Genomic DNA, 12169 nt, shown 5'->3' with positions numbered 1-12169 from the left:
GAGGGTGAGAGAGCAGGAGGGTGTGAAAGAGAGCATGGGAGGTAAGAGAGGGGGGCTGGGGGGATGCTTGAGTGTGGGTTTCAGGGAGAGGGAGCCTATATGAGGAGATTGTGAAGGAGTGTGTATGTGTGTGAGAGATTGGGAGCTCGTGTGTATGAAAAAGGGATTGTGTATATGTGAGGGTGCTAGGCTGTGAGAAGGGATTGTGTATGTGTGAGACAGAGCCTGTGTGAAGGGGAGCATGAGAGAGAGACATAGGTAGCCTGTGTGAGGATGTATGTATGAAAGAGAAAGGGAGCTTGTGATGGTGTGTATGCAAGAGAGAGGGCCCTGTATGAGAGGATTTGTGTGTGTGTGTGTGTGCTCGAGAGTGAGGGAGCCTGTATGAGAGTGTGTGTATGTGTATTAGAGAGAGGGAGCATATGTGTGTGAGAGAGGGAACCTGTGTAAGGGGCAGTACTTAGAACGGGGTCAAACTCTGGGGCTGGCAATAGAATGGAAGAGGTTAGCCTAGAGGTGGAGGGGAGAGATTCTGGCAGGTGGAGGAGTTGGGGCCTGAGAGAGCAAAGTGGCCAGGGGAGTAGGGAGAATGAGTAGAAGGGACACTCTTACAGTGAATTTCTAGGGAAATTCTGCTCAAAATATTTAAAATTCTGCATCTTTAAGTAATAACTTTTTTCTGTATTAATTTAAAATGTAATTACTTAAAGACTCATGTAAATTGTGTTATTTTGACCAATATAAAGTTTGCAGAATTTTAAGCTTTTCTGCGCAGAATTTTAAAGTTTTTTGCGCAGAATTCCACCAGGAGTAAAAGTTGTTTTAATTGTGCTAGAAATTTTTCCCTTTTAACTTAACTGGCGTATCTAGCCCGACAATATTCCACGATATACATTCAAGTTGAATCCCTATCTTCCCTCACAGGTAACACCATCCAAACTAGTGTGGGAGGCTAGGGTATCCCATATCGAGCCCCATTTCCAATATCCCATTAAACAGGGTTTCTAGGTTGGCTAATAGCATGGGTAATATGCATTCTATTTTCAGACATTTCAGACCTCCTTTCCTGAAGAGGAGCCCCTTGGTGAAGGATAGTCATCTCCCCCCCCCCCTCCCCATCCCCCCCTTCAACCCACCATGAGCTTGCTAACCACAAATCTATTCCTACAATCCCCATAAATTACTTGCCCTTCCAAAACTAAGGGCCAAGATCACAAAGGGTGCCATCAGGTGCTGCCTCGGCACAAACCCAACAGAATAGCACAATGGCTTGGGCTAATCGGGAGAGCCTGATACAATTTCCATCTTGTTTACCATCCCTCCCAATGTAGCATTTATAGCGCCTCCAATATCATCAAATACCATTGGAACTAACTGCAACCTCAACAAGTAACAGTGCGAAGGAACAGTTTATGCTGTTAACTAAGTATTGTTCATATTATTTACAAGAACTTCATATCCTAGGTTTTAGGCGCAGCCCGATATTGCATCCTCTCAGATTGCTTTTAAGAATTACAAAATTCACTCTCAGCAATCGAGCAACCGAGGAGCATAGTACTCATCAAAATTCCAATGCAGAATCTCACCTCCTTATCTCTGCATATCACATATCATGTTAAAGTCCTCTCTTCATTCGCCTGCTACCAGCATTGATTCCACAAAGGTTTTTGCCTCTGCGATTGTATCAAAGTTGTATACCTTATTTTGAGTCCAGATCCTTAGTGAAGCTGGATATAGCAGCGTGAATCTAGCTTGCTGTGCAAATTGGTGCAAACTCCTTCCTTCAAGCTGAAACATTAGCTGAGTAATCTTGGAATAGCAAAACCCGGTGCTCATTAATTCGCAACGCTCTCTTTTTGTTGTATAGTTGTATGATTTACACTTTGGGCCAGATTTTAGTAGCTACGCGTGGGTATAGATTTGTGCATGCAACCCGGCGTGCACAAATCTACGCCCAATTTTATAACATGCGTGCGCAGCCGTGCACATGTAATAAAATCCGGGGTCGGCATGCACAAGAGGGTGCACACTAGTGCACCTTGCGAGTGCCGAGCCCTAGGGGAGCCCAAATGGCTTTCCCTGTTCCCTCGGAGGCCGCTCTGAAATCGGAGCGGCCTCGGAGGGAACTTTCCTTCGGCCTCCCCCCACCTTCTCCTCCCTTCCCCTATCTAACCCACCCCCCAGCCCTACCTAAATCCCCCCCTACCTTTATATTATTAGTTGTGCCTGCCTCCGGGCAGGCATAGGTTGCACGTACTGGCCGACGGCCGGCCCGCAATCCTGGGCACAGCGGCAAATGGCCGCTCTTCCTGGAGGCTCCGGCCACGCCCACGCCCCGGAACAACCCGCCCCGCCCAAGCCCCACCCATTTTTTCGAGCCCCGGGACATACGCGCATCTCGGGGCTGTATGCGTGCCACCGGGTCTTTTGAAAATAGACCCGGTGCGCGTAGGCTTTGAAAATCTGCCCCTTTCTGAGCATTCAGTAGCTTGAAAATGAACATTCTCGACCTAACCCTGCCGGCTGCCATACCTCCAAGCCTGTGCAATCTTTCAATAGTAATAGGTCCCTTAGACTCTGAAATCCGAGGCCTGCCACAACTCCAGTTCCAGAAACGCCTTTAACTGCTTCTCCTCTATTGATTCCGGAATGCCTACCACTCATAGATTGTTGCAGTGTGAGCGGTTTTCCAAATCATCTATTTTCGCCACGTGATCCTCAAGCAATTTTTCAAGCTTCTGTATAGTCCTCGCTGCTGAAATTGATATGTTCTCCATAACACTGACTCTCCCGTCCAGCATATCCAAGCGAGAACCAAATTCATCGAACAAATTTTGTACTCCGGAGATTTGTGCCAAAATCACATCAAAGCGGCTGCTTAGCGCCTGCATAACTGCTTCAGTCAAAGTTGCAACATTCGCGTCTTAAAGCAGACTTAGGCAAACGTTTCCTTGGCAGTGGCCATTTTGTTATCAGACAAGCGAAGTTTTTCCTTTTCCTTTTTTGCGAACCTGGTGGTCATTACCCTTGATGTTCGGGTTATAAATCTGTCCATAAACTGTTCTCCTTTAATTATCAGCTGGAGATTGCAGAAAAAAATGAAGTATTACGTACTTAAGCAGCTAATTTTGCCGAGGCAGCATCCGGAACCCAAAGTCAAGCAGCCATTTGGGTTAACTGCACCACATGGTCTCCCTAATATGGCCTATAATTTCTTTCTACTGAAAAATGTTTGTGTCCAGTGCATTATTTAAACCTTTGAGGTATTTGAATTGTCTATCCTATTCCCCTTCTCTCTCCCCTCTCCCCTCTCCTCTAAGAACATAAGAATGTAAGAACATAAGAAATTGCCATGCTGGGTCAGACCAAGGGTCCATCAAGCCCAGCATCCTGTTTCCAACAGAGGCCAAAACCAGGCCACACCCAATTACCCAAACACTAAGAAGAACCCATGCTACTGATGCAATTAATAGCAGTGGCTATTCCCTGTGGGGTAGATTTTGAAAAACTGCGCGATCGCGTACTTTTGTTTGCGCAGCAGGCGCAAACAAAAGTACGCTGGATTTTATAAGATACGCGCGTAGCCGTGCGTATCTTCTAAAATCCTGGATCGGCACGTGCAAGGCTGCCGATTTTGGGCAGCCGGCGCGCGCCGAGCAGCGCAGCCTGCCTCCGTTCCCTCCGAGGCCGCTCCGAAATCAGAGCGGCCTCGGAGGGAATGCTCTTTCGCCCTCCCTTCACCTTCCCCTCCCTTCCTCTACCTAACCCACCCCTCCGGCCCTATCTAAACCCCCCCCCACACCTTTATCCATGGATTTACGCCTCCCGGAGGGAGACGTAAATCCACGTGCGCCAGCGGGCTGCTGGCGTGCCGAGACCGGACCTGGGGGCGGTTCCGGAGGGTGCGGCCACGCCCCCGGGATGCCCCGGCCTGAAACCACGCCCCCGGGCCCGCCCCCGAAACTCCCCGCCCCCAAAATGCCGCGTCGTTTGTCCCCGCTCCCGACACGCCCCCGACACACCCCCTTCCGAAAACCCGGGACCCACGGGCGTCCCGGGGTTCTGCGCGCGCCGGCGGCCTATGGAAAATAGGCGCGCCGGCACACAAGGCCCTGCTCGCGTAAATCCGTCCGGATTTACGCGAGCAGGGGGTTTGAAAATCCGCCCGTAAGTATAATTGATTAATAGCCATTAATGGACTTCTCCTCCAAGAACTTATCCTAACCTTTTTTGAACCCAGCTACACTAACTGCACTAACCACATCCTCTGGCAACAAATTCCAGAGCTTTATTGTGCGCTGAGTGAAAAAGAATTTTCTCCGATTAGTCTTAAATGTGCTACTTGCTAACTTCATGGAATGCCCCCTAGTCCTTCTATTATTCGAAAGTGTAAATAACCGAGTCACATCTACTCGTTCAAGACCTCTCATGATCTTAAAGACCTCTATCATATCCCCCCTCAGCCGTCTCTTCTCCAAGCGGAATAGCCCTAACCTCTTCAGCCTTTCCTCATAGGGGAGCTGTTCCATCCCATTTATCATTTTGGTTGCCCTTCTCTGTACCTTCTCCATCGCAACTATATCTTTCTTGAGATGCGGCGACCAGAATTGTACACAGTATTCAAGGTGCGGTCTCACCATGGAGCGATACAGAGGCATTATGACATTTTCCGTTCTATTAACCATTCCCTTCCTAATAATTCCTAACATTCTGTTTGCTTTTTTGACTGCTGCAACACACTGAGCCAATGATTTTAAAGTATTATCCACTATGATGAATGGATCTTTTTCCTGGGTGGTAGCTCCTAATATGGAACCTAACATCATGTAACTACTGCAAGGGTTATTTTTCCCTATATGCAACACCTTGCACTTGTCCACATTAAATTTCATCTGCCATTCGGATGCCCAATCTTCCAGTCTTGCAAGGTCCTCCTGTAATATATCATAGTCTGCTTGTGATTTAATTACTCTGAATAATTTTGTATCATCCGCAAATTTGATAACCTCACTCATCATATTCCTTTCCAGATCATTTATATATATATTGAAAAGCACCGGTCCAAGTACAGTGGCCATGCTGGAGGATCGCGCGCCGGCAGCTGCCCGGTGCACGCAAGTTACGCCTGCCTGCACTTGCATGCTTGCTTGCACTTGCAAATTTATGTCATGCATATTCATTGTGGCTGTTCTGAAAACCTGATTGGTTAGGTGTAGCCTGAGGCATCACGGAAACTTGTTTGCTGATCTTTATTTCTATATATTTATGCAGAATACTACAGCAATCCCATTGATTGGTAAAGTGGTATGGTAGTTGCCATGTCACTGATCTGATGAAGGGCGTGTTGCTCTCGAAAGCTCATCACAGATGTATTGAGCTAGTCAAATAAAAACGTCTCGCCTACAGCCTACATTTCTATATTGCTAGGACAGGAAACTTCAGCCAGATCCTATGCAGTTTCCTGTACATAAAAAAAATCTTAAAATCCAGATTAAAGAAAATTGACTGACATTTCTTTACTTTCCTAATACATCCACAGAGCAGCGGATTCCCAAATCTGTCGTACTGAGCCTGCAGCCAGTCTGGTTTTCAGGATGTTCATAATGAATATGCATGAGATACATTTGCATGCACTGGGTTTCCAATGTATGCAAATCTATCTCATGCATAGTCATTGTTGAAACCCTGAAAACCTGGGTGTGAAGTCAATAGAATAGATTTGGGAGCCTATGCAATAGAGAGACAAATATAGTCAACCAGAGTAACCTACAGGCAGCTATTCTGAGGATAGTCAAAGGTATCTAATATGTGAAAAAAAGGGAATTTAATAGAGAGTTTCAGATTCACAGGAAAACAGCTGGGAGATCAGAAGAAGAGTATTGTACCTGGGAATATATTTGCCCGCAGGCAGTGCCCAAGCTCATAGTAACATGCATGAGGAGAACTTCCCATCAGGCCCTCTTTCATACGGAAATCCGGGATGATTACAACCACTCGCTCTGTGCTTTCAGCCTCTGGCTGGGCCTGTGACACCTGTAAATCACAAAGGAGAAAATATGAAATCTTTCACAGGGCAGCCCAGAACCACGCTGCTGAGCCACGAGACAGATGACCCAGAGCCTGGTCCTATTCCAGCCTCAGAGAGATAATGCTGTTTAGTATTGAGCTTGGGTACATCATTCTGTATCTACAAGGATTGAGGGAAGGATTTTTTTTGGTTTGGGCATTTCTTGATTCTTGCTTCCTCTTGGCTAAAATCAAATGCAAGGTCAGAGTCATAAGATATGGGTCTTCCCTACTTGGCTTGTTCCCTGAGAATGAGAACTTGCGCCACTATTTATTTATTTGATTTATATTTCACTTTCAGGCACTTTAAAGCAGATTACATTCAGGTACAGTAGGTATTTCCTTGTATACAAAGGCTTACAATCTAAGGGGCTTATTTACTAACAGTGCTTTCCCATTCTGTGTCCATGGGAAAAAATGCTTAATAAATGAGGCCCTGAGTTTGTACCTGAGGCAACGGAGGCTGAAGTGCCCAAGATCACAAAGGGTGGCAAGAGACTTTAAAACCTGGCATGTAGCCTGCTGCTCTAACCACTAGCCTACTCCTACACTCCAATCTGGAAGGAGAGCAGGGGGAATGCGACTCAGCCCTCACTGGGGCGTGAGAAACTGAGCACTGACAAAATCAAGAGGATTAAACCTCTTAAAAAAAAATGCATGTCATTAGAGTTAAGGCATGATCTACATGACCTTTTTGGTTAGGAAAAAACAAAAAGTGTAATTCGTGCTGAGGACAGTCCCTTCTTGGCCTCTGAACTGAGGTTAAGAGCCTGTATAATATGAGATGGTAGCATTGTGCCACTCAGTCCTGTTAGAGGAAATAAACTGTTTGGATTCTGGCCAAATGAGCATGATTAAACTGCAAACAAAACAAACAAAATTAGCACTGTCATTCAAAATGTCTTTCTTGTCTATTGTCTGTGTGATTTGACTAGATTGTAAGCTCCAAGGAGCAGGAGTTGTCTATTATGTGTCTCTGTAAATTGCTGCATGTGCCTGGTAGCACTGTACAAATAACAATAGCAATAATAATAAGTACTAATATAGTAACCTAGTAACATATTGAAAGTTGGCAGATAAGACCAAAATGGTCCATGTAGTCTGCCCTGCAAGTTTGTTTTTTTTTGGATAGTAGCAATTGCCGCTCCATGCAGGCTTCCCTGAAGCCTTCTGTTAAGGGTAGTAGCAACTGCTACTCTGTGCAGGTTACCTCCAAACAGAAATGGAAACTTAAGGGGTAATAGAAAAGTTACCCCATGTCCTCATTTCTGTTCTCTAGCCAGCATAGATCCTCTATGTTTATCTCATGCCTTTTTGAGTTCCATTACCGTTCTTGTCTTCATTACCTCTTCCAGAAGGGCATGCCATGCATTGATCTGATTTATTTGATAGGACCTTCCTTTGGTAAAACCATGTTATCTCGGATCCTGTAACACATTGGATTGTGGATAGTTCATTATCCTTTCCTTTAACAGTCTCTCCATTAATTTTACAACCACTGAGGTAAGGCTAACCGGCCTGTAGTTTCCAGCCTCCTCATTACTATCACTTTTGTGAAGTGAGACCACAGGCATTCTTCTCCAGTCCTGAGGTACTATTCCCATTTTCAAGGATCTATTGAACAGAACCTTCAGTGAACCCACTGTCACTTCTCGGAGCTCCTTAAGTATCCTGAGATGTACCTCATCCAGCCCCACGGCCTTGTCCATTTTCAGTTTTCCTAGTTCCATGTAAATGGAATGTATCTGTCCCATGTTCATCTGTACTCTTGCTTGCCTAGAATGGTCCTTCTCCAGTGTCTTCCTTAGTAGAAAACTAAACTGAAATATTTATTTAATATTTCTTCATCTTTCTCCACAACTTTCTCCTTGTCTCCTTTCAAACTTACAGTGCTACCTCTGGTCTTCCTCCTTTTTCTGATATATCTGTAAAATGTTTTGTTACCATGCTTCACCTCTTTGGCAAACTTTCACAGTCATGGTTGCTCTTTTTGAATTCCTTTGTACAAATGGAAGGACCATTTGGTCTTTTTCTGCCATCATTACTCTGTTACTATATTTTGAATGCTGATATTTTACATTTATTTTCTCAGCCACCACCTTGGAGTATCATATCGATTTCCTTTTCTCTTACTTTTATTTCCTATATTTACAATAATGTTAGTCACCTTTGCTATAGGTAATGTGGAAGACATGTTTTATCTCTTTCTGTTCTTTCCCGCTCTGGTTTCCTGGCTCATCCTAAAACACCACTGGCCTCAGATTGACATGATGCAACAGTACTGACACTTCAGCAAGACCCTCTAGAACCAAATGTCAGTAAGATCCATCAAGGCAAAGGGCCCCTGCAACATGCATACAGACAGGCATACAGATATGCACCTAATAATAATACATACCTATCCTTGGTCTCCCATACCCCAAGATATGGTACTGATAGTGCTACTACACAGAATGTACCAGTCGCTCCAAGGAAAATTTAATGCTAAATTTACCCAAAACCTATACTTAAATATTTAGTGCTATTTTTTTGCAATGCCTGGTAATTCTGCCGTGTCCTCAGCAGTTTTTTTTTTGCTGGCTGTGCCCATTTAGGGGCTGATGTAATACAGTGCGCTGAGCCCAGTGCACTGTATAACCCACAGTTGGACGCGGGTTGTAGAGGCCTCTACAACGCACATCCAACATGGAGTGAAACTAATAGGGATCATCACATACAAATGCATGTGAATGAGGCTATTAGCTATTCACTCTCTATGCAAAAAAAAAAAATGTGCATCTTAGGACGCACATTTTAGCGATCAGAAATTAACGCCTGCCCAAAGCAGGCATTAATTGCTGAGAGCTACTAAAGCTAGTACAGAAAAGCAGACAAAACTGCTTTTCGGTACTGCCTCCTACTTAATATCCTTGGGACCAATCAGCAATTGGCTCTATACTGTCACATGTCAGTGAAAGGATCAATCCCTTTTCAGGACAGCCTTCTGAAAGGAGACTGGTCCTTTCACTGACATGTGACAGTAAAGGGACCAATCCACAATAAGTGAAGGAGTGAATAAATTAATATTAAGTGCCCAACACTTTAATATTGATTTTATACACTCCTTCTGGTGCCAGTAGTCAGGTTTGGAGAATGGACGCTGAATTTATCAGTGTCCATTTTCCTAACCCCTGCATGTGCACTAGTTAGCAAAACGGGATGCTGATAAATTCAGCGTCCGTTTTCTTAACTGGCAGACAGCCACCAACAGCAGACCCCTCTACGGTTTGTGCTGACAATCGCAATCGCCCCTAGTGCCACCTCAACAGCACAAGCCCTATTTTAAATATTGCATCGCGCCCCCAGGAGAGGTGCCTGGGGGCGTGTTATGAAAGTGGGCGCTGAATACATAGCGCCTGCTTTCAGCGCAAGTTTTTTGCCCTTAACGCCTTTGTATTTGCTTCTGCCAGAGTACCAAGTTTCGCTTTCATATATGAGCTAAAACATCAGGGAAAGAAATAAACTAAGTGGGTTCTAGGTGGTATTAATTGAGGAAAGGGCAACTTTAATTGAGTAAACATGGGGTCCCAACCTGAGGTCCCATGGACCCCCAGAAGTCCACGAGACCATCCTAGGGAGGGTCCACCAAAAGGGATTTTTTTTTTTTTATTTATATTTATTCAAGTTTTCATTTTTCAAAAGGATATACACAGTTTGTAATAATAGCATAAAATCTCAAGATATAATCATAACAATATTTAAATCATTTTACATACTGTGAAAACCTAGTAAATTTTTGAAGTAATTACCAAGTCTGGTTTAATAACACAGAGCAGTTATTTAGAAAAAAGAAAATATGTCATAGAAATTAGAGCCATAAACCTTTTCTTTATTTTCCCCAGTGACTAAAGAAATCTATAGGGTCAGGAATCAAGGAATACACGCAATTGCTCAGGTTGATTAAAAACATATCGCGTGTTCTGGTGCATTAAAATTCATGTTACGTTTAATGCACCAAAAGGGATTTAATAAAGTTTAGCTGGGTGGAAAAAAAAAGGGTAGGCTGCTGCTACTTGTGATGGGTTGAATTGCTGCCACAGGCAGGAGAGTAAGAGTGGGGCCTATTGCTGCCCTATACACTTTACCACATATAGCTGCAGACCAGGAGGAGGAGTCACAGAGAGGGGCCGTTTGCATCCATTAGGAGTCTCAAACCGCACTGCCATACGTGCAGAGTTGGTGGGAAAGAGAGGGACCAATTGTAGCCCTTGAGAATTATAAACAAAACTGCTGCATTGTGAGGATGTGGGGAAAAGAGGATAAAAGTGGGAAAAAGCAGCCTGATCAAAAGTGAGAAGCATTTCCTCCTACTGCCATGTGCCCCGCCACTGGCCTGATAGAAAGAGAACAGAGGAGAGCTGCATTAAAAAAGAGAGTAGAAATGACTGAGAGGAAGAAAGGAGGAAATGGTACTGGGGTTGACAGTATGAGAGGAAAAAGGGAAAAAGGAATGAAAGAAAGTCTAAGAAAACTAAAAAGTCAAGGGATAGGAGATGATGTCCCTTTGTGGATTGCAAGTTGGTTAAAAGATAGGAAACAGAGAGTAGGGTTCAATGGTCAGTTTTCACAGTGCAAAAAGGTAAACAGTGGAGTGCCTCAGGGATCTGTACTTGGACCGGTGCTTTTAATATATTTATAAATGATCTGGAAAGGAATATGATGAGTGAGGTGATAAAATTTGCAGATGACACAAAATTATTCTAAGGAGCTAAATAACAAGTGGATTTTGATAAATTGCAGGAGGACTTTATGAGACTGGAAGATTGGGTATCCAAATAGCAGATGAAATTTAATGTGGATAAGTGCAAGGTGATGCATATAGGGAAAAATAACCCATGATGTAGTTACACGATGTTGGGTTCCATATTAGGAGCTACCACCCAGGAAAAAGATCTAGGCCTCATAGTGGATAATACTTTGAAATTGTGCTGCAGCAGTCAAAAAAGAATGTTAGGAATTATTAGGAAGGGAATGGTTAATAAAATGGAAGACGTCATAATGCCTCTGTATTGCTCCATGGTGAGACCGCACCTTGAATACTGTGTACAATTCTGGTCGCCGCATCTCAAAAAAGATATAGTTGTGATGGAGAAGGTAGGGAGAAGGGTGACCAAAATGATAAAGGGGATGGAACAGCTCCCCTATGAGGAAAGGCTAACGAGGTTAGGGCTGTTCAGTTTGGAAAAGGGGATATGGGGGGGGGATATGATAGAGGTCTTTAAAATCATGAAAGGATTCCAACGGGTAAATGTGAATTGGTTATTTATTCTTTCTGAAAATACAAGGACTAGGGGGAACTCCATGCAATTAGCAAGTAGCACATTAAAAACAATTCTGAGAAAATTAAATTTAATTCAATGCACAATTAAGCTCTGGAATTCATTGCCAGAAGATGTGATTAAGACAGTTAGTATAGCTGGGTTTAAAAAAGGTTTGGATAAGTTCTTGGAGAAGTTGATTTAAGGAATAGCCATTGCTGATATCAGTAGCATGGAAATTATTTAATGTTTGGGATCCTGCCAGATACTTGTAACGTGGATTGGCCACTGTTGGAAACAGGATGCTGGGCTTGATGGACCCTTGATCTGACCCAGTATGGCAACTTCTTATGTTCTTATTGTCTTAAGGAAGAAAAGGAGGCTAAAAAAGGAAACAGGAGTCCATGCTTGAACTGATTAAGGAACATGGCAGAGGAGCGTCAGAGATTGGGAGAGAGAAGGAGATGACACCCAGGAACCATACTAGACCAGAGATAGAGCGAGAGGGATCAAGAGGGAGGGATTAGAAGACCACCATGTTCCAGGAGGGAAGAAGGAAAAGATGGCTATCAGGGATCAAGGGGAGTGGGGATGAGACACAAGCCAGGTGTGGATATCACATTGAAAATAATAGTTATTTAGGGAGACACACAGACAGACATGGAGCCTTACTCCCTTTGAGAAGCAGGTTATTGTTTTGCTTTTACTAAAATCTAAATTATTTTGTGGCTATCATTTTCTGTATGCGTTTGTAAGAAAATAATAATGTATAAAAGGCATGCAGACTAAAAGGAGGTCAATTTTCT

The 12169-nt window shown here is 43.8% G+C and overlaps 1 protein-coding gene across 4 annotated transcripts in view; it reads right to left on the bottom strand.

Moving 5' to 3' along the window:
* TEX33 (testis expressed 33) overlaps window positions 1-12169 on the bottom strand; it is a 137232-nt gene that overhangs the window by 47428 nt on the left and 77635 nt on the right. For all 4 annotated transcript variants that reach the window (XM_029590073.1, XM_029590074.1, XM_029590076.1 and 1 more), the window contains exon 4: window positions 5886-6033. In XM_029590073.1, the coding sequence (XP_029445933.1) occupies window positions 5886-6033 (148 nt within the window). The remainder of the gene's footprint in view (window positions 1-5885; window positions 6034-12169) is intronic.

The sequence above is a fragment of the Rhinatrema bivittatum genome, chromosome 2, assembly GCF_901001135.1.
Source record: "Rhinatrema bivittatum chromosome 2, aRhiBiv1.1, whole genome shotgun sequence".
NCBI classification, from domain to species: domain Eukaryota; kingdom Metazoa; phylum Chordata; class Amphibia; order Gymnophiona; family Rhinatrematidae; genus Rhinatrema; species Rhinatrema bivittatum.
This window is presented reverse-complemented; position numbering and strand designations above follow the sequence as displayed.